The following is a 23,814-nucleotide window of genomic DNA, read 5'->3' as shown; positions in this document are numbered from 1 at the left end:
TCCCAGGTTTCTTAAAGGCTCTGAAGCAAACATCCAACCTGCTGGTATTTGCTCTGAAGGAACAACCTGCTAGAGGGAGACTTCTGTGGCTCTGCCTTACTCACCACATCAAACGCAGACATGGCCCATACAGTGTTTCCAGACTTAGCCCAGCCTTATCAGTTAACTCTGAGACGTTATAAAGCTGTCAACACTTGCCTATGCTCTGTCATAGGTATGCATTAGTCCAGTATTCCCTCAATACCTTCACACGCCTTGTAGGCTGTCCCTTTATGTAATGTAATCCTTACCTTCTGTCCATAAGCATCTTAAGTATGATCAGTCTCAAATAATATAAGCTATATTTCCTTCTTTTTGCTTCCTCCCTACCCCATATGGAGGACAGACAAATTAACCAAATTGCATATTTCCAAGCATTTGTCCACGTGGATCCCACTTGTAGGTGTGTGCGCCTCATGTGCATGAACCTGGCGCCCTTCTTCCATATGGGATATAAAGTGTAAAACAGCCAAAACTGCCAGTCAGTTCTTTCTTGTAGCTCTGAGTTAGAATTAGGATGGTACATAGTTAGTTTTTTTGAATTGCTTTTTCTTAATTCAATTTCCTTTTTACCAAATATATTTAACCAACCTCAAGACAACATACAAAGCCTCCCATTAATAGTATTCAACTAGATCTTTTATAACAACTTATTTCCCCTCTCGCTGGTAACTTTTGTATCTAATTTTTGTGTATATTTAAGGAAACCACTAACTTTCTCCAATTTCATTTACACAGGTGTTGATGGATATGTTCCATCAAGATGTAGAAGATATAAGTGCACTAACTTTATCTGATGAGGAACCCTCCACCTCAGGAGAACAAACCTATTATGATCTAGTCAAGTCATTTATGGCAGAGGTTCGACAGTACATAAGGGAACTAAATCTCATTATAAAAGTTTTTAGAGAGCCTTTTGTCTCCAACTCCAAATTGTTTTCAGCTCATGTAAGTATTATATAGATGTTACAACTGATGCATATCAAACTTACGTTTGCATTAATATAGGTGAGAATTTCTGGGACCTAACTTTTGTCCAGTGTAACATTCCTGTAGTATAGGAAGAACTATCAGAAAGCCATCTGTTTCTCAACACTTGTTTCTCCAGCCCAGAACTGTTGGTGAACAAACAAAATACAGTAACAGATGTTCTTATTTTGATGCTGCCGCTCACCTACAAAGGTAGCTCTGAAAGAACAGGCTGAGAAAAGGGGTGTGTGCATGCACACATGGTGTAAGGATTGAAATGTAGATAAGAAAGGAGAGGCAGCATGGGAACGTATTATAGCTCATCCTGAAATAAATGATGAGGGATTAGGAGGATGTTTTCCTCCCTCCCAGCCCAGAAGTCTAGAACCCAGAATATAGAATTGTAGAGCAGGGTGGGCTGAGTGTCCTATACCATGCCGCATTATATTCCCCTTGCACTTCTCTGGCATCCTAGAAAGCCAATTTAGTGCATTGGGAACTATTGTACTGACATTATGGGGGTTGAAGGAAGTTTCTCTTGTACCATTTCTCAACCCACTTGTACAGCTATAGACTGCATTTTAAAAAGCAAAAACAACAACATTGAAATGCATATTAAGACCTATCACTATGTAGGTGCTGAAGTGCCTTGAAAATATAAACAGGGGCAGTATTGTGGAGATATTCAAGGACTTAAAATTGGGACCCCTGGGTCACTTACTCTGCCACTGGGTTGTGTGACATTCTGCAAGTAACTTAACCTTTGTTCCTCAGGTTCCTTTTATATTTATATATATTTTTTAATTGTGTGGGAAAGAATAAAAATATTTATTGATCTTTGTAAGTAGAAGGGGAAAGTGTTTCTTTGTAAAACACTTAAGAGCCTCTTATGAAAGATTCTACATAAATGCAAAGATTTAAGACCATTGAGGATGATCAAAACTTACGCTTCAGGTCATCAACTGACCATGTTTGAGGAACCAGAAGGATATTCTTCCTCTTTGTTTGGCATTGCATAATTAAATAAAATTGCATCATTGGCTAAGTGCATTACTGGGTAGAAGTTTAAGAGGTGTGCAGAGTTTGCAATTTTTTTGAAACAGCAAGTGCTGCCTGTTTTTGCAATTTTGTATTACATAGGCCAGTAGTCTGTCATGGTATGGGAATTGGAATTTCTGTTTTCCTGTCAGTGCCATGCACTTTCTTAGCTACATGAGATCTCTCTCTGAATGCTAGAGCTCTGTGTAGTTGAACTGTCTTTCTGATTCTGCTAAATCTTTCCTCCGCCCATTCTTTCTATAAGGGTACTGAGCTGTAGGGTGAAATTCTGACTCCACTGAAGTCAGTGGCAGTTCTGCCATTGACTTCATTGGGGCCAGGATTTTACTCATAGTGTACATAGTTGGGTATGTGCAGTAGATCCTGAACTGCTGTAAACTGGATTACTTAAGAGTAAAAAAGCTGAAAAGTTTTGGTCACCTCTCCCCAGGTTCATCTTTATTCTCTGCTAGACTTTGGGTTTCACCAGTGGGTTCAGAACACAAATTGGGCAATTTCATGGTGGTATGATTTGTGTGTAATACTGTGTATACTGCATAGGGCAGGTTAACATGTGGGTCATTACTATTCTTAATTCAAATTTGAAATGGAAACCAAAAGGCAACACTTGTGGGAAACACTAAAGAGTTTGATTCTATGAAAGAAATAGCCCTATTTGCTAACTTCAGGTTAAGATAAGTAACTTAAGTTCTCTGTTTCATGTTTGGAAGAAAAATAATGGGAGAAGAGTCACAGTAATTAATCACCTGTCCGTTACCTACAATATTTATAACCTTGCCTTAACTGAGAAACTAATCAATGTTTGTTCAATATTATAACTGATTAAGTAGCTTGCTTTGTGTGCTATATATTTTGTCTTACGGACTTAATTTCTCTTTCTTATTCACCATTGATATTTATTGTCTGATGGTTCCATTTCTTCCTTCAGGATGTGGAAAATATATTTAGTCGTATATCAGATATTCACGAACTTAGTGTGAAGCTATTGGGCCACATTGAAGACACCGTAGAAATGACTGATGAAGGCAGTCCCCACCCTTTAGTAGGCAGTTGTTTTGAAGACCTAGCAGAGGTAAGTAAGAACATTAAAGTTTATTTTTATAATATATATTTTATTTTTGTTATACACCTTGTATGTCCTAGATAACTGGAGTAGTTGGGGGAAAAAATGTTTTTTGGTAGTTCAGTATGTCTTTGTTTCAACTGTCTTGGCTGCCTACATTGACATCTACTTTCTTCAAAGAAACAGTCATCACAGGGCAGATTTTCCCAGGCTCTCAAGATTTACCCTGCTGACCTACCCTTGATTCTGAGATTGCAGACTAGTTTGTGTCACAAAAAGGCTGTGGGACCAGTTTCTTCCACTCATAATTCCAAAGTGTGTGTTGGCAGTTTTTGGAGGGGGGGTTCCCTGCTAAGGGATTTGCCCCCTGGTTGCGCAGGTCTTTGGGACATTTTTGAAGGGCTTTGACCATTCGAGGCTGTATGAGCATCCCCTCATGCCACCAAATTTTCAGGCCCAGAGACTATATAAGGAAAGTGTGGCACCCAACTATCAGAATTCCTCCTTATTGCCAGTGCATGCAGGTGGAGGGACAAGGTGCTGGCAGAAATGAAATGAACAAGAGCTTTAAGGTTTAGAAGTATCAAACTTGGCCTTTAGAGACTGAAATCAAATTGGGAGTGTCTGAGACCCTGTTTCTGCAAAGACTTGAGCATGAGTTTAACTTTACACACTGATAACTAAATGCATGAGGTTAAGCATGTGCCTAAATCTTCTCAGGATTGGGGCCTAAATTTTTATAAATTGCTTACTGATAAAATTATAGATAAAGTTTTCTCCTGTGTAATATACTTCATATTTTTACCAATAACATGAAGCTTTGATACTAACCTATTTTAAAAATTTACTTTGTATTCCTTCTTAGGAACTGGCATTTGATCCGTATGAATCATACGCTCAAGATATTTTGCGACCTGCTTTTCATGATCACTTTCTTAGTCAGTTATCAAAGCCTGGAGCAGCATTCTATTTACAGGTACAATATCTTTTTTTTTAATGTTTTTAAGAATATACCATTGTGTTACAACAACACATCTATTGTTTTAAGATTAAGACCATTTTTGTTTCCAGTCAATAGGAGAAGGTTTTAAAGAAGCTGTTCAATATGTTCTACCGAGGCTGCTGCTTGCGCCCGTTTATCACTGTCTTCACTATTTTGAACTTTTAAAGGTAAGTAAAAAATTATATTGCTCATCTAAAATGTTTTGTTTCATATTAGCATTTCTCAATTTTAGTTATATCAGAACTATCTATATTCTCAATAAGGCATCTTAGTAGACTAACAGAATTTTTTAATAATAGAAATGGAATGATTAATGTAAATTCTGTGCCATTGTAGATTTGTGTATGTAACGAATACGAGTCCATATTTTTATCTATATTGTGTAGCAACGAACATCTGGGGGTTTTTTTGTATTGAGTAATATTGTAATGATATTGTTTTGGTGTATTGAAAATGGATCCCTCAAATAGAAAAAGGAATTTTACTTCCTAGTTATTTTGTTTATATTTTAGGAATAAAGCTAAGCCTGGGTGAACAGTGTAAGACAGGGTAACGATCAGTGAAAATGTGGCTGCATTTCTTAACTGGAAAACCTGAAAAAAAAAAATCATGTATATCTGGAGTTTTCTAAAGTTGAGATTTTTTTAAAGTAATTGTAACTCTGGTTTCTGGGTGAGAACAGAACTCCAGTGAAATTCTCTTTCAACGTTAACTTTTTTTTGCTCCTTTGAGTAGCCTCTGCACATTCTCACTCATGGTATGTACTGATGATGCAGCTTGGATCCTGAGGTGTATTGTCAGTGCATCCAGACTGCACTGTTGGTGTATCCCATAAGTGGGAATGTGCAGCATTCATCTTGAAGAATTTAGGTTACAGGTGAGTCATCTTCATTAATCAGGTTTTTTCCTGGGTGTTTTGTGTGATGTGATGGACTATCAGTGGTTGAATTGTAAAGATCTTATAATTTTAAAGTACTGTAACTGAACAGTACAAAGTAAAGGGGCCAAGTCTTTTGATTTAACAAATCAGACATCTTTATTAAACAATAATCTTTAATAAATAGAATACTTTGCTTAAGTTTTCTCCCAAAATTAAATTTTACTTTAGAGGGAATTTTTAAGGGGGGGAGGGAATTGCTCTCTCAGAAAAAAATCTGACATCATGGAGAAATTCAAATGAGAATGGAAAAAATCCTCCATCTCCTGGTTGGCAACAACATTTTGTGTTCTGGAAGCTCAGTCAGTGTCAAAAGATTTGAGTTGCTTATAATTTTGGTTATACATGACAATATTCTAACTCAAATTTTTATAGGGGGGGGGGAGAAGGTCACATCAAATAGTTTCTTTATTAAAACATGAAACCGAATGAAGACCCAGCATTTTTATATACACTTAACTGTAAAGAACACTGGATTATCTGAAATATAAAAGATATTACACGAATTAGAGTCCAGGATTACAATGGTTGCAGACAAATTAGTCTCAGTAACGAAAAGTCTGATTGCCATAAATAGTGTTTCATGTTCATATCTTCTTTTAGCCACAGATGTCAACTAGTGCAAGTGATACTTTACATAATGAACAACATTTATTTTCCATAATTCTCATAGTCAGAGCATTTAAGCAAATTGCACTAGCAATGTCTTGAGGCGCTATTGCATCTTTTATGGAATACATGTACTTTGGTTTTAAACATCCATCTGCCTGTTTGACTTCTGTGTGATTTGAAGATAGCTGTTGAAAAGAATCTCTTGCAATTTCTTGTTGAATATGTAGATGAGCAAAAAAAAAAACATAACTTGTACACAGGGACAGTTTTATAGTTCAAAGCACAGGTGCATTACAGTTATCACATTTAAAAAAATCTGAAGAGAATTGAAATCTGATGGACAGTATATCAGGAATATACAAATATTATCCATTCTTCTTCGTGTGATTGCTCATGTCTTTCAACTTAGGCGTGTGTGCTCGTCACATGCACTCGTGCTGGAAATTTTCCCCTTAGCAGTATCCATAGGGGACCGACTCCAGCGCCCCCTGGAGTGGTGCGCACATGCCGCGATATATAGGTTGCTGCCGGTTCTCCCCCCCTTCCTTCTTGCCGCCAGTGATGGTGCTGGAACTGATGCTGCTTCAGTTAGAGCTGTAGCTGCTCATTCATACGAACTAGTTATTTCCTGTTTATTCTGTATATAGTTTTTTTATTAGTGTTTATAAATCCCTTATAAATCTAGCTATAGTTAGAGACTTTGTAGGTCCCGAACAGGACTTTGCCTCAGGACGGGACATGCCCCGATCCCCGGGCTTTAAGCTCTATGATCGCTGCAAGAGGCCCATGCCCGTTAGTGATCCACATAGCAGTTATCTGCGTTGCTTGGGCAAAGGATGTATTAGTGAGAAGTGCAAAATTTGCAAGTCCTTCAAGCCAAGAACTAAGAAGGAGTGTGATATTCATTTAAGAGTGCTCCTTATGAAGTCGACCAGCACCCCGGCACTGGAGCAATGCTCCGACTTGGCGCCGAGTACCATGACCTTGCTGCGTAGCACCCCACCGGGACCATCCACTAGCCAGCACCAGTCCCCATCCATGGCTCCCACCACGATGCCCAAGAAGTTGGGATGAGGCTGGTCTCCATCCTCCCGCAAGGGAAAGGATAAGACTGGGTGTGAGCAGTCTTCACACACATTGGGATCTTGGGCCCAAGCTCCGGGGGAGCGATGTAGCAGGCTCACGAGCCTGCCCTTTGAGCCTTTGCTCTCGTGCTCCCTGTCTCACCATCATGGAAGGTAGCTTTTCTAGTGGCAGTGACATCGGCAAGGCGAGCCGCCAAGCTGCAAGGGGAGGTATGGGTGTGTGGGAAAGGTACAAGAATCAATTGTGGAGAATTCTTGTTTGCTGTAAGTAGTTAATATAAAATTAAAGGAGACAGAGTTGGCTTGTATTCGTGTGAATGGTGCTATAAAAGGTGGAGCTGCATAATACTGTCCATAAACAGTTCTGTCATGTTGTCAAAGGAAACGGTTTATACGATTTATAGATGTAGGGTACCATATCTCTGTCTTGGTTAGGGTAGATGCATAATACTTTTGTACTGCTAGTTGTCTTTTTGTAAGATAACTTTTAGGAAAACTCACCTGAAAATTTCCTTTTGCTTAGAGCAATTTGCAAATCTTCCCTGCACAGAAGACCACAATATGTGAAAGAGTAGTATGTATAGTCTCTGAGATAAGTATCTTCTCTATCATGCATTCTAAAGCTTCAGTAACTTCAATTGGTTTAAGTTCTAATGTATATAATGCTGCAAGTGCCCTGATACAGGGAGTGCAATATTGGACATTCCTTGCCTGAAAAAAATCTTGCTAATCTCTATTAGTAATGTGTGTAAACTTAAGTTTTGTGACTTGATGGCAATTGCTGTGTTTTCGCAAATATCTGTAGTTGTTGGAATTTTACATGTACTTGTGTAATTGGTCGATTGTCCGGTATGCTCTCAATTCACAATAACTTCAGTTGATCTCTTCTAGTATCACTAGAAATGAAGGACAGATCCCAAAGATCCATTCCCAAAGCCTTGTTTAATATCTGAATTTCATCTTAAAATGATTCTCCAGTCTTTGCAGAGTTGTAACTTAGTTTTTAGTCAATGTGGAAACATCATCTTAATTTCAAATAATTTTTCCTGAATCTCTTTCACGGTCTTAAGTCGTGTTTAAATCCTTGTGATGCAACAAGGGCATCAAAGGTAAGAATGTTACTTTTTTCCTTTTCCAGAATGAAACTATTAAATTTATTACATGCTGCTGGAGCTCTGCTGGCATACAACTGTGGAATTGTATCAGTTACACTATTTGTATATTTATGCTGCTCCCATACAACTATCTGTTATATAGGGAAGGGAATGATTCTGGTTTTAATTTGGAAATGGCTCAGGAATCAAGTTTGACAATCGGTGCTGAAAAATTTTACAAAATTCTGTCACTCTAGATCATCATTTTAATGATTGTGACATTGTGATGAAAGTTTGTCCATAAGCTCTTGCATTCAGTATAACACTGTAATTGTTAGGTCATTAGTTTGTAAGGAGGTAGAAGCTATGATAGTATTTGTTGCCTCTTTTAAATGAATATGTCAAGGCTTCATGCCTAATTCTCATGATTTATGTACAACATATTTCTTGAAACTTGTTTTTCTTTACATCAGGTAATTTATATAGTCTATCTTGCTGCTTTCTGTATGTTTATAGGCTCTTATGCATATTATTATATTTCAAAATAAAAATACTTAGTTGACATTTTTATATACACACACGTAATATAAAAATACTGTAATACTAATTGGAGGGGAGAATGGATTTCCGCTTACTACCTATTAATAAGAGAATGGATGCAAAGAAGTAAAATAACTATACAACAGACACAGGATAGTCTGTCAGGAAATAAAGAGCGGATATATCAGGAAATAAAGTATATGCAGTGGATGTACTTCTGTATTGGCTTTGAATTTTATTAGATCAGTGTAAATTTGTTCTTGTGAACTGAAGTAATATGCCTTCAATGATTATTGCAATAGTCCAATAATTCTCTTGATTAAAATGTAATTATGTATCTCTGTAGAGTAGGGGTGGCCAACCTCCGGAGGCACATGCGGCTCTTCAGAAGTTAATATGCGGCTCCTTGTATAGGCACCGACTCCGGGGCTGGAGCTACAGGTGCCAATTTTCCAGTGGGCCATGGGGTTTTCACTGCTCAACCCCTGGCTCTGCCACAGGCCCTGCCCCCACTTCACCCCCCCCCCCCAAGCCTGCTGTGCCCTCGCTCCTCCCTCTCCCTCTCAGAGTCTCCTGCATGCCACAAAACAGCTGGAGGTGCGGGGATGAAGGGGGAGGTGCTGATCGGCATGGCTGCTGATGTATTACTATGGCTCTTTGGCAATGCACATTGGTAAATTCTGGCTCCTTCTCAGGCTCAGGTTGGCCACCCTGGTATAGAGTCTAGTATACTCGCTGGTAAGAGTACAGGGGAGTCGCATCTTACGCTGGGGTTAGGTTCTGAAGTCAGCATATAAGGTGAAAATCGCGTATAGTCAAACGCTCATTGAGTGGAATGGCAGGCGGAATCGCCCGCACTACAGGTACAGTATTAAAATTATTATTGTTCTCTTTTTTGTTTGTTTTTTGCTGAGTGCGTATAGTTAAAATGGCGCAAGTTAAATGCACCTATGATGCGACTCCACTGTACAAAGGACATTGTTTCAGAGAGCATTTGTAACATGTCCTTTTGTCTGGTCACATTGTGGATAGCAGAATGCTGGTAGTGGTAAATGTGGCAGGTGTTGAAAAGATAGTTTTGTTTTGTTTGTTTTTGGTTTTGGTTTTTTTTGAGGTTCTTAGCAAACTAAAATGGGCCAGAATTGGCTGCTTGTCAGAACTTGAATTTCTTTCCCATGCTGTCTTATTCTGGAAGATCACTTCAATTGTTGTATAATTCTAGTAAGAGTTCTTAATATGTTTAAGTAAACAGTACAAAAAAGATTGAGTGAATTATGTTTCCAGTATTGTGAAGAATACAAAATTTAGTACTGTGATAAGCCTGAAAAATCACCGAAGGTATGTGTACACTACAAACACTACAGTGGCATAGCTAGACCCTTACTACATTGATGGAAGGATGTGGGTGGGTGGGTTTTTATTTTTTTGGTTTTGTTTTTTGCGATATTAAATGCACCCCTTTGAGAGGCAGTGGCTAAGTCAATAGAAGAATTCTTCTGTCAACCTAGATGTATCTACAGCAGGGGTTAGCTTGACCTAACTGTATTGCCCAGGGCACAAAATTTTTCACAGCCCCAGGCAATGTCAATCTAGGTTGATCTAATTTTTAGGTGTAGACCAGACCGAAGTTATTACAGGGGGAATTGGTAATGAACCTTATACTTACATTGCCTAACACTTTCCTCTATAAAGAACTCTCAAGACCTTTCTATTGTTTGAGGTGAACTTTTGATGTTTGACATGGGGGCATGCCATTAGGCTAGGGAAGTGCCTTTTCTTTGTCCCATGAAATTGTGTTCAGCTTTTGCTGGGTTACAGGCTGTGTAGAAAATGCCTTCTTTTGCTTGCATTCCTCAGGAAAATGTTGGCAGCATGCTTGTAGCTCATGCCAGGCTCACGCTGTTGCTGCTATTACAACAGCAGACGTACTGGGAACTCCTAGGAGCTGTTAAAGCAGCTGGAGAGGGGAAGGTGAAGAGCTGAGGTCCCCATACCTGGACATGGCTCATGGTCCCAGTGTCCCATACCCTCCTATGGAGGCACCACATGAGGTGGGAACCAGGCTGGGCTCTGCCTTCCCCCTCACCCACCCACAGATTCAGCAAACAGCCCCAGTGGCCCACTTCCTGGGTCCTTTTCTAGGGGCACCGTGAGCAGCAGGAGCTCCCTCAATATCAGGGGGATGGGAAAGCCAGACCAGCTGGGCTATCCCTTCAACCACTCCCCAAGCAGGTAGATCCACCCTGAATAACCACCTTTTGCTGCTGCATGTTAATGAAGTTAATTCTGTAGCTCAAGGGGTTGCAGTCTGTGCTTCACTGCTGAAAGGCTCAGGGTTAAACACTGCATGATAGGGGCTTGTTACAGTTGCACATAAAAACAAATTATATTACCTTTTTCCTTCTTAACTAAAAACTTAGGAGATTATGTAGGAAAAAAACCTAAATTAAAGATCATTATTTAGGTTGCAAAGTCAAGCACTTGAAAGTTAGGAAATGTCACCTTTGGTTGCTTGTGCAATCTTAATTTGACCCCTTGTGCATATGCATTATGGTAGTCTTTATCTGCATGATCATAAGCTATCTTTTCCACAGTACTCTGCCTCGTTCAGTGCACGGGAAAGATGCACAAGAGAGGCAGAATGTAGCTTGCACAGACAACCCTAAATCTAGTATTTCCTAATTTACGGATGCTTGCCTGGAAACCTAAGTGTTCTTTTAACATAGCTTGTTTGTTTGTATGTATATAATAAAAATGTACATTTAGCTTCTAATACATGGAATGTCCTGTTATCAGAATGGTTTCTCCCGTCACCCCAACTACAGCAGCATGACAGGGATGTATAACACTTTTTTGAATTTACAGAAAATGTGGCTCTGCTAACATTTCAAACGGTCTCCCCAATGAAGACATCTGGAAAGATATAATCAGTTTAGAAATAGGAGTAATCTAGCAGGTCATACACGTTGCTTCTATTGGCTGAGCTCATTGCACAACCCAGGTGTCATAAACATACAGCTACGGGTAGCATAAAATCCCTCCTTTACCTGTAAGGGGTTAAGATGCTCAAATAATCTGGTTGGCACCTGACCAAAAGGACCAATAAGGGAAGAAGATACTTTCAAATCTGGGGGGGAAGGTTTTGTTTGTGTTCTCTTTGTTCTCTCTTGGACAGAGAGATACCAGGGCAGGGAAAAAAAAACAAAACTCCTAAAACCCTACCTGAAGTAAGCATCTAAGATTACAAAAATTGTAAGTAATAGCAAGGAAATGCGTCAGATTATCTTTTGTTTTAGCTTGTGAATTTTCCCTATGCTAAGAGAGAATTTTATTCCTGTTTTTTAACTGGGAAGCAGAATCAGAGAGGAATCCTCTGGGTTTTAAATCTTTTTATTTACCCTGTAAAGTTATCTTCCATCCTGATTTTGCAGGTGTGATTCTTTTACCTTTTTTTTTAATAAAATTCTTTTTTTAAGAACCTGATTGATTTTCAGTGTCCTAAAAACCAGGGATTTGGTCTGTGCTCACTTTAACCTAACGGTTGGTATATTATTCTCAAACCACCACCACCACCCCCCGGAAAGGGGGTGAAGGGGGTTGGGGGGATTTTTTTTGTGGGGGAGGGGAAGATAGGGCTCCAAGTGACCCCTCCCTGAATGTTTGTTTAAATCACTTGGTGGCAGCAATACCGTCCAAGGACAAGGAAAGGAATTTGTGCCTTGGGGAAGTTTTAACCTAAGCTGGTGGAATATAAGCTTAGGGGGTCTTTCATGTGGGTCCCCACATCTGTACCCTAGAGTTCAGAGTGGGGAGGGAACCCTGACACCAGGGGCTCCTTGAATCCTTCCACATCCCCCTTCCCCCAACAAGGTTTCCACAGCCCGCATCTCCTCTGTGCCAGGGGCTCTGTGGTCCCCTTTCCCCTCATGCCAGTTCCACCATTCTCTTCCCGCCCCCCCATGCCAGGGATTCTGTGTGCTCTCATTCCCCGCACCATTCTTATTCAGTCTTATTCTCCTTTATCTGTTTCTTTTCTTTCTCTTTCAGGGTTGTCAACATTTTTAAACTGTATTGGGAGGATGGGCAGAGCTAAGGTGAGGGTTATTGTAAAACTGGAAGGTGATAATGGCTGCCATCAACTGGTTCTTTGCTCCTATAGACAGTTATAGAGGTGGCTGAAGCTGCTAGTTCTGCAAACCCATTCTGTGTCTCCCATTTCCCCCTTTGGCTTTTCCAGTTGTCACCAAAATGAATAGGGTTTTGCCTGTTGATGTTTGGTACGCTCCCTGAAAATGTTGGAATTGATTGGACGCGGCATTCAGAAGTTATCATGTAACACGTCCAAATGCAGAAATACCATCGAGTTGAGTGCAAGGCCTCACAACTCTGCCAATAAAAATCAGACTCCATGCTGAATTACGTTGAAGCTGTTAAGGTGAATTTTATTACAAATTGGAATTATATAAGAAAAAGGAAAGACTGTTTTAAATCAACATTACTTTACTGTGATGGAGAATTCTTGGGAAGAAAATGGATGTCCTTAATCCCAAATGTGAAAGCAAATAGGTAAATATTTTGTGATATTTCAAATATAGATGAAACAATGCATGTTACCAGTCTAGTTAATGAAAAATTGTAAAATAAAATGTTCATCTATATTCTGCAGTGCTGCTCCATCTGAGGAGGAAAAAACTGGATGACTCCGAGGAAGAGGAGAGGACTCACAAGAGCATGGAGGGCCAAGGAAGAGAACTGGTGGAGGCTTCTACATTTGTTCCAGAAAGATAATGCAGCTGCTGTGGAAGAGAAAGCAGCAAGTGTGGAAGGAAATGATGAATCCGAAGTTAGGCAGGAAGGTGTAAAGAAGATGGATTTTATTATTTACAGCAGCTTCTCCAAATGTGCAAGTGGCAACATACGCAGCTCCTCAGTGGTGGACTCTTGCACATACAAAATCCATACGAAGACTCTGCTAATACCCATTTGAGTCTACTGCAGACTTCTAAAAATTTTTGTAGATGGTTCAAGAGTCACTTTTACTGCCAAAGTTGACTGATATATTTGCAAACAATGCTATTTTCATCTGTTTCTTGTAGGGTTAGATTACATCTGTATGTGTTGAAATAGTAATTTTTTTAAAGTACATATTTTGGCACCTGTTTGGATATTTAAACAGTAATATTTGAATATACCTTTTAGTTTAAGAAATTATAAATGTTCAATAAAATTGAATTATGCATCTAATTATGAGGTTTTTTCAATTTCTAATGTGGGGAAAATCCTTCATTCTGAAGTAGCAGCAGTTAAAAAAATACAAGAGTCCCTAACCTATCTGGAATATGGGTTCTTCCAACAGTGGGGGTCACAACCATTTTTTTTTATAGCTAGATGAGAGAGGGGTGTCTGGAAATTTTGTTGTTACATTGGACTATGGTATGGAAAAAAATTTGAGAATTGCTCACCTAGCCAACGTCATCCTCAGGTTTGACATACTTTAAATCTGCGTGAAAGTTGTGTAGCGCTTAGAGTATCAAGTCATAAACTGCTAATGAACTGGCAAATGTTAGCGTAAAACTTACTGGATATATGAATTTTTTAATTTCATTTTTGTTGTGTTGCCACTTTAATTTTATCAAATGTGAATTTTGAAGGACCCAAAAATGTCATGCCCTATCTGAATTCTGTGATTTACTAGGGAAAGCAAACTTCAGCGGATCTTTTTCTCTGCTTATATTGGAGCAGCATGTATTATCTTTACTAGGCATCCGGTTTGGGTTTTTTTCCCCCCTAATTTAATTATCCTGGGTTTTGGTATGTAATGCCATGTTCACACAAGGAAAGACTATGTAACACAATGAATGTAATTTAATTTAAAGGTCTAGAATTAAGTGAGTCAGTGTAGCCCATGAAAAATAATCTGTAATAATCTCTTAAGAAAGTGTAGTTCTTTTTTTTTATTTGTATAAGTATTATGTTAACATCTATTATGAAAATGAGCACCTTGCTGCAACGTAAATCTAAATTGACCTATTAAACTCAGATGTGTATTTGTGCTGTAGTGAATTTATAATTAGTTCAGAGTATTGGAAAAAAAAATTTAAGTTCAAAGGTCTTGCTAAATGCTGTTATCAAAGCTCTGAATGTGACATGCTTCCTGTGATAGCCATGCATCCTGATTTATGCAGCACTTGGCTGCCTCCTAAGTCCAACAGCGGCTTCACAACTGGATGGGGTGTCAGCTATTTCCGGATGTGTTATGCTCCCAGACCTACTTATTAGCTGCTTCAGGCAGCTTGTGTTGATGGGGCCTAGGAACTGGAGAGTCTTTTGGATCTTGGAGACAGACTTACTCCTAGCCTATTACTTTCTTGGTGCACAGAGAGGCTGTGCAGATTGCAGAATCCACAACAGGGACAGGGGTGGACTCCATGAGATATTGGTCCTTCAAGGTCTTTAGGTATTCTGTGGCATAGATGTCTTCAGTGTGGTCCGCTAAACCAGGGATTCAGTGGCCCACCACCTCTTCTGGCTCCTCATAACTCCCAAGGCACCATTGTTTCTGACTAGCACCCAGTGCACTTGAGCACCTGATCCATCAATATGTCTCCCCCTGGCACAATGTGCTGTAGATGCTCCAACTGCATGGTGGGGTATTAGCTTAGTATCCAGGCCCATGGAACTTCTTTTGGATATTGTTTAGTGTATTGATTGGGCATGTGGAAGCACTGGTGTCTGAGCTGAGTGTTTTGAAAAGTGCTGTGCATAACTGCCACATCTGTGGGACCCTTAACGCTGTATGTCTCTTGCTTCTAGCACCAGTCCTTTGGCTGGTCTTGAAATCATTGCCTCCTGTTAGGGCTCAAGGCATCCGTGCACTCCAGAAGAACTTCAAGTAGCTGACCAACGAAACATGATCTGCATCACAGAGGTTAATAGAGAAGGCCTTATGTGGAGGACGACATTTAAGGTGTATAGCACAGGAATGAAGGGTGCTTGAGAGATTTGCTGACACCAGTGCTGGTTGCTCTGACTCCCCCTTCTCATTTCCATGCCAATGTGGGGCTCAGACTGCAGCTCACCTGCTGAGGAAAGTGGAATTGAATTGGAAGGTGATCCTAATTCAAATGAAGAATTAAGCCATCATATTGTAACAGTTTGATCTTGCAAAAGCCTTACACTCAACTCATTGACATTTCTGTTTGTATGTAACATAACTGTCCCAGGAATTCAGAAATGTGCTAGGCATCAAAGGCCAGAACCCTACTGATTTGGAGAAGATTGGGGACACGTGGGAGTCCCTACCAGCTCTCTACCACTGTCTCAGTTTTGGGCACTTCTGCAATAGCCTGTAGATCAAAGAGCTGGTTGATGGTCCTCATTAATACTTACTAATAACAATATTCCATCTCTATTGGGAGGATGAGCAGAGATGAGTTTTAACAGGTCAGTGTCCTGAATGCTTTGTCTGGAAGAGAAGTCAGAATAATGGTGGGGGGGAAATGGGGGTATGCACATAACTTCTGACCTGGGGAAGAGGATGTGGAACCCATGCAGGGGGCACTGGGCACACAGAGCCCCTGCCATGGGGGTTCACACAGCCCCTGACATGGGGAGAGGTGTTAGTGGGGGGGGAGGGAAATTGGGCACTCAGTGTCCTTTGCAGGGGAGATTGGGGTACCATGGTACGGGGAAAGGAGTGGGAGTGTATACAGTCCCTGCTATGGAGTGAGAATGAGGAGAATGCAGAACCCCTCGTGGGTGAATATTGGGGTAACCTGGTATGAGGCAAGGGGGGTACAGAGTACCTCTGGCATCAGGATAAGGTCATATAGGAGGCACACAGCCCTGACATGGAGGGCATGGGGGGGAGTAGTAACACACAGCCCCTGGTATAGGAGGGATGAGGAGTCTCTCAGAACATCTAGCAATGTGGAAATGGAGGCAGATGGAGCCCCTGGAAGGGTGGATTGGGGGCACCCTGGTACGGGGGTAGTAGGATGAAAGAAGAGAATGGGGCTGTGCAAAGCCCTTGCCATGGCTGGACAAGAGGATGTGGGCCACACAAAACCCCTGATGGGGGAGATTGTGGGAATCTGGTATGGAAGAAGGGGAGACAGAGACTCTGCCACTTAGGGCATGGGGGGAAGTAAGAATAGAGCTGAACATAAAGCTGCTGGTGTAGGGGAAGAACAGAGGGAGCAGGGGAGAATGAGAAGCCCTAGCAGTTGGAGAGATTGGGAGGAGTTGTAGGAGGTCCCTGAAATTGGGGGAAGGAGGGGCACAGATCTTATGGGAGAATGAAGAGATGCAAGGAGCCTGTGGTGCCTGCAGTGAGCTTGGCCGCCACAAGTGATGAATCATGTATCCCACTAATTATGTGCCATGTTAGAACCACCAAGCCAGGAGAGGCACAGGATGTTTCCAGTGACAGAAAACACTGGCGATGCTAATGTGCCACAGGAAATTCCTGGTGGTCTCTTTCCCACCAGTAAAATAAAACAACTTTGTATAGGCTAAGCTGATTGATGGTTGGACCTCTGTAGGAATGGTCCCTGGGTTGGTGAATAGGATGTAAGGTTTTCCTCTAATGAGGTCACTGGATGTGTATCTTTGTGTTTAACATGAAGTCCATAGCATATAAGAGCACACAAGAAAGCTTTTTTCTCTGCACCTCTTACATGCTCACTGTCTCCTGGTATTTTATTATATAAAATACTTCGCATGGAGAGGATGACCATTTCAAGTAGACGCTCCCAAATAACCTTTTAATAAACAGAATGCAACCTCTTGATTAAGGAGGGTACCTCCAGGTGCCCACTTTCTTCAGATTGCCTATCCTTTGTGCCTGTGTGATGCCCTGTCTGATTTCTCAGGGTCTTATCTAAAGTAGGTTATGGGGTTATTCGCCTGATCCAAAGACTCTTAAATCAGTTGAAAGGCTTGTTGACTTTAATGGGCTTTGGATCAGGTCACAGATGGGCTTGGAATATTTTTGCTCCTGTCTCCTCTTGGAGGAGGTGCAGTTTAGGCCTTCGATAATCTTTGTGCTTCTCCTATGTCACAAGTTGCTTAGTATTTGCATGTGTTAAACCTAATGATCCTGTCTCAGGTTTTTCTGTTGTGCCTGTATTGGGTCATAATCCAGGCTGAATTTTTTTTATATCTGAATTTCTGGTGTATTCAGCCACTTATAACTTTTTGGTATTGGTCAACTGAACTAACCCTTGTAGTTGAATGGGCCCCCTTTTACAGTGGCATTTCCTGTGGTCCTTCCTGGATCAGATCCATAGTTCATCTAGTCTAGTGTCCTGTCTCCTACAGTGGCCAGTACTTCATGCTTCAGAGGGAGGTATAAGAAACCCCACAATTGGCAGATTTAGAATAATCTGCCCCCATGAAGGTCTGATCCTAATCCGTAATAGTTAGAGATTGATTTAAGCCGTGGAAGCGTGCGATTTTTATATCCTTCACAATATTTGTTGTTACCATCAACTGTTGTTCTGGATACTCTTGTTTGCCATATAAACATCTAATCCTCCTTTGAAGGTGGATGATCTCTTCTTATTGCTGCTACTACTACTTAGGTTTGATTAATACCCCAAAGAGTGGAGCAGGTCTCATGCTGACATTCATGAGGACAGTAGATGATTCTATATCCTATTTGCCCTCAAATCTGTTCTGCTGTGCAGTATTTATTTTTGAACTTGGAAGAAATTCTCCAACTGCTAACATCCTCCAACTGCTGGAATGGCTGTATACATATTTCCTCTTGCGTATCTTAATTGTTGAGCTTTGGTCAGGGTCTCTGGGCAGTGTACCTGTGGGTATGGTTTCCTGTACTATATCATGTAGGTGGGCTGAGCCTAACAGGAACTGAGGGTTTTAGTCTTTATGTGTATGCAACGAAACCTATTGTTGTATGGAAACTAATTATAGCTTCTGAGTTCTTGCCCACTGGTTATTCTTTCAGACCAGAGCATGTTTGACTGGCAGATAGAGGTGCTCCATGACTTTAACAGCTTGGGGAAGAGGGTATGAACTCTTGGACCCGGTAAAAATAGAGAGAGTTTTCCAAACAGACCATGATCCCTTCAGTATCCCAGTCATGCATAGCTAGACCTTCCTCCATGCTCTGCTTCTTTATAAAAGGAGACTTTAAACACCTATACTTTGCAGTTATTGCAGTGATTCATTAGGTGGCACTAGACATCTACAATAAATCAGTGGGCCTTTTAATGGCCGTTTGAATTTTTTGTGGTATAAGTCCATTGACATCCTGTTTGTTTCTCATGACCCAATATGTTCCAAGAAAGTAGGTTTTAAATTTGACACTAGATTACAAAAATCCTCCTGTACTCTCCCTCCTACCATGTTTCCCTGCACGACCTATTTCTTTAGAAAGAAAAAAAGATTTTTCAAAAGAAACAGATGAAGGCAGAAGCCTTTTTGAGGGGGGGGAAGGGGATATTTTTGTATGGTTAGCATAAAACCTTGCAAATAGCTATTCTGTTTTTGACTGTAAGAAATAATTCAGTAATGGTAACACTTATAATAAACCATATTCATAATGCATGTTTGGTACACACAACGTTTTTAAAACTTTGAAATTCTAAATATGTTAACTTTAAAAAAAGACTTTGGTATGATTAAATTCATTTAGTCGCTTTGAACACTTGATTTTTATTTGAATATGGAGTTGGAAGTACAGGTAACTTTTTAAAAATTGGGCTTCATCAGAGTCCAAAAAAAGTTATTTCTTTGAGTCATGTATTAGAGCTTATCAGGATAAAATAACCTGCAAGCTTGTTTTACCTAGTAACATGAACATGAAAGGTCTGTGATGAATTTTTTTAAAACCTTTTAATCTCTTCACTGCCTTAAGGAAATTGTTCTCCCTACTGCTCTTTCTTGTTGCACAATATTAGGAAGGAGAGCTAAAAAGCATTGTATACATTTATATAGGATCAAATTTTTGTACAAGTATTTCATTAATAAAATGACTTGAACTACGTATTTTCTTACTCCTGCTTCTCTTACACCAAAACGCACAGGTTCAAGGACCTGTTTTTATTTTCCATGGTCTTCAACCTGTGTCATCAAATAGCATTATGCTAAATCAAAGTCCCAGATAACATTACGTATATCTCATAAGTATGTGATAGAATTACTTATATCTCATTTACTTTGAATCCTGACCTTTAAGCAAGTCAGTCTGCATTTTTCCATATGCTCAAAAGCTGCCTCTAGCTTTCTGCATTGGAAAGAGAAGGCTGCAACCTCCGAGGCAGACACATAGTAAGTAATAGCTTTGTCTGCTGCTGAAAGATGATCATCCGCACATAACTGGGGATCCAACCAGAAACCCAGGTTGCAAACAGTAGAAAAGACTGTCAGTGGGTACTGTGGTGGAGGCAAAGAACCTCTATTTAGTCTCATGCACAGCTATAATATAAGAGTTCAAAGATCTTTATGCCACAATCCATTTCATCCCAAGACTCCTGCCAACGGTGCTTGAGCTGTCCTCCCTCACATTGGAGTTGTTACAGGTCAGATATAAACTAAGCAACCTGCAAGATCATAGCCAGGTTAAGAGGTTGTTAGTGGTCCCCCTCACCAGGATAAGATGCAAATATCCCACCAACCATTGATTGAGTGTTCTGTCAGGAGATCAGTGTTCTCCTTGAGAGCCCTCTGGAAACGCTCAGGTTGTGTTAGTATGATAGTGCACAGTCTAAATGGATCCTTCATTGTGATGGGTTGTGTGCCCTAACTTCTAATTTAATGGGCGTTGTGGTTTCTCTATGAGGGGTTTAATTTCCAAATTTCACATCTCCAGTCCCAGTCCAAACACTACATCAAGAGTGTGGTCAGCCATGAGAGTTGAACCAGAAACCACCAGGGATAGTCTCATTGGCCTCATGGTGACCAGGAAAAACTAAATTGATTCAGAAAGTTGGCCATCCATGGGAATGCTGAGGTTGTTGCTATCAGCACCTGTGTCTACAACATGAGATAATTAACTTGAACAGGTCATGGAAAGAAGTAACGTTCCCCCAGGACTTTCAAACAAAGTTGGATATACTATATTTGATCCAGTTTGGGAATGGGACACCTTTTACATTTAAAGTTGGATGCAAATCACAGTCACACCACCTCCACTCTGATTCACCCGGGGGTTCATGTGGCACTGATACCTGCCTGAGACCAAATATGCCAAATAAACCCCACAATTTTGTTGAGCTAGTACTTGGTGGTATGTATAAGAGCTTCATCTCTTATCGAATCCGAGAATTGTTAATTATTGACAGCCGACCGATGTATTCATAAGCATAACCATAGTCTAGGAATTGCTTCCATTGATACCCTAACCCCTGAGAGAACTGCAGCCTAAACCAGAGGAGCTGAAATGAAAATCTCAATTCAGATTTGTCTAGCACCATTTTTTTTAACCTGCCTTGTCTCATCCTTGCCTCCCCATCCAGTATAGGGATAGAAGGACCCAGACCTTCACTGTTAACATGCTCCTGTCCCTTCCAACTCTCAGGCTCCATCCCTGAAGCTGTTGGCAGTGCTGCCTCACTCTGAGTCACTTTAAGGTGGCCAGCAAAAGGACCTACCTGTCACAGCTAGGTACCCAAATAGGGACCTCCTGGGTAGACTGCGAAAGACATCTCAATGATGTAACTACTACCCCTTATTCAACCAAACCCAAAGGAGCGTACAGTAACAAACCCTACACTTCCATCCCAGACTAACCAAATTGGCAAACTAAAATAAGGAACCCCTTTATAAAAGAGGGCTTTAAAAACACACACTGGTACCTCTTCTTCATTTTTCCTCCCAAACACAGAGAGCCTTATCCCTCCATGTGCCTCTCCCACAAAGAAGTGTAACCTCTTCCAGCCTCATTTCCCAGCCCTTTTCCCACAGGGCCATGAATCAATCTACCCTACTCCCAGGAAAATCCTCATGTGTGTAATATGGAGGAGGCTGCACATCATACAAACACATTCACATCCCTCAGAAAGACACACAAGCTTCCCCTTTATGTCTCCAACCCACAAGAATGTAAAACACCCAACCAGCTCCTCCCACGTGAGTTGTAAACCTATTAATTTAGAGATAAACACACATGTCCAGTTATGTCCTCGCCCAGTGAGGGAGGCTTTCTCTTAAAGGGGACTCTCTCCCATACTGCTGGTGGCATGAGGTGGACTGGACAGACCTGGAGTAGAATGGTAGCTTCTTCCCTAGCACAGCTGAGTCCTGGGGTAGACCAGGAACTCTTCTCTTAAAGGGGACTCCCCTGCCCCCCCCTTGCTGTTGGTAATGCATCTAATTAATGTAGATTATTCTGTGATTTATATAATAAAAAAAACACAAACCCAGGAAATGGAGAGATTTCTTCTCAATATGTTAAACAGATTATTTGTAATGCTTTCACACATGCATATACCATCATTCTTCAACACTTTTCTAATATTTAGCTTTCAATATTCACAGCAACTGGAAGAGAAGAGTGAGGATGAAGAGGATAAAGAATGTCTAAAGCAAGCGATAACAGCCCTGCTTAACCTTCAGAGTAGTATGGAAAGGATATGCTCCAAAAGTCTTGCAAAGCGAAGACTTAGGTAAACATGTTTCCATTTTTTCTGCTTTCAGCCCTCAATGCTTTGCTATAAATCCAGGGTTCCCAGTTTCCTCTTTCAGTAAACAATGAACAAAATAGTTTGTGACAAGCCTGCTTTTTCAGAGGAAGTGACATACAAAGCTAAGATAATTTGTTATTGTTTTAAAACCTTTCGTATTTGTATGTGTCCTTGCACACAACTGGTCAAGACATCCTGAGAATCTAGTGGTAAGCAGAAGGAAAGATAAATTGTAGATTTTTTTTTCCAGATAGTGGATTTGTAAAATTATAATTGCTAATGTGCATTTCTTTTATGGTTGAAAGTAGATATTTCTTATGTCATGGAACCATTTAAATTATCTAAACAGATTTTTGTGTGCATACACAGTTGAAAACCAAGCTCAAGTGTGAATCAGTAATTACTTGCAATGTTGTGTACTTCAGATATATTTGGTTATGATTAAAATAAATGACAATATTCATGCAGTGCCAGTTTATAAGTAATATAGAACAGGTGTTTTTAAAAATTCTGTTCAATACATTAATTTAGGACTATTTTAATATTTTTTGATAACTAATCCAATTTTGTACTCTAAAATGGAATCTTTAGGCTTAGACATAAATGCATCATACAGCTTAGCTGCTAATTGAGGAAGGTAGAATAAAGTGCATTCTTAATAATGGAAATAAATTGAGAATACATGTTAGAGCATGTAAAAATGTACTGTAACAATTTGCCTTTTGCTGATTAGGCACTCCATTTAAAAACATTTTACATTGCATCGTTGATAACACATAGAATGCTTGTATCCAAATGAGGCACTTTAGGAATTAGCAAGCACTTTCTCCATACTGGTAGTTTCATTAAAATTATTCTCTTGTTAGCATGTGTGTCTTTGAGGGTGTATTTACCTTCTCATTTGGAAGGAATAGATTATTTTATCCTTTCTGAACTAATGTATTTCCTTTTTTTTTATTACTACTCTCATTCACTGAAGTGAATCTGCATGTCGGTTCTATAGTCAGCAGATGAAGGGGAAACAACTAGCAATCAAGAAAATGAATGAGATCCAGAAAAACATTGATGGTTGGGAGGGTAAGGACATTGGACAGTGCTGTAATGAGTTTATAATGGAAGGAACTCTCACACGAGTAGGCGCAAAACATGAGAGACACATATTCCTTTTTGATGGACTAATGATTTGCTGTAAGTCGAATCATGGCCAGCCAAGACTTCCAGGTGCTAGCAATGCAGAGTATCGTCTGAAAGAAAAAATTTTTATGCGAAAGGTACAAATCAATGATAAAGACGACACTAATGAATATAAACATGCCTTTGAAATTATTTTAAAAGATGAGAACAGTGTTATTTTTGCTGCTAAATCAGCAGAAGAGAAAAACAATTGGATGGCAGCATTGATATCTTTACAGTACAGAAGCACTCTGGAAAGAATGTTAGATGTAACAATGCTACAGGAAGAGAAGGAGGAGCAGATGAGATTTCCAAGTCCTGAGCTTTATAGGTTTGCAGAACCAGACTCTGAAGAGAATATTGTATTTGAAGAAAACATGCAGCCCAAATCTGGAATCCCTATCCTCAAGGCAGGAACTGTTGTGAAACTCATTGAGAGACTGACCTACCACATGTATGCAGGTGAGGCAGCCTTTAAGCTGTTTTAGAATATTTGAAGCTGTTGATTATTTTACTAAAACCCTAATTTCTTTGCATCAATACTTATTAATACAGAATGAGAAGAAAGATACTGTCATCTTTCGTGGTTTT

General features: G+C 40.1%; 1 protein-coding gene across 1 annotated transcript in view; it reads left to right on the top strand.

Annotated features, from left to right (window-relative positions):
• SOS1 (SOS Ras/Rac guanine nucleotide exchange factor 1) overlaps positions 1-23,814 on the top strand; it is an 85,409-nt gene that overhangs the window by 27,464 nt on the left and 34,131 nt on the right. The window contains exons 5-10 of the mRNA XM_024202577.1: positions 778-987; positions 2,996-3,139; positions 3,996-4,106; positions 4,202-4,300; positions 21,905-22,032; positions 23,030-23,685. Coding sequence (XP_024058345.1) covers positions 778-987; positions 2,996-3,139; positions 3,996-4,106; positions 4,202-4,300; positions 21,905-22,032; positions 23,030-23,685 — 1,348 coding nt within the window. The remainder of the gene's footprint in view (positions 1-777; positions 988-2,995; positions 3,140-3,995; positions 4,107-4,201; positions 4,301-21,904; positions 22,033-23,029; positions 23,686-23,814) is intronic.

Source organism: Terrapene carolina, unplaced genomic scaffold (genome assembly GCF_002925995.2).
Source record: "Terrapene carolina triunguis isolate 2854851 unplaced genomic scaffold, T_m_triunguis-2.0 Scaffold132, whole genome shotgun sequence".
Taxonomy (NCBI): domain Eukaryota; kingdom Metazoa; phylum Chordata; order Testudines; family Emydidae; genus Terrapene; species Terrapene triunguis.
The sequence above is the reverse complement of the archived record's forward strand: the minus strand, read 5'-3'. Positions and strand labels throughout refer to the sequence as shown.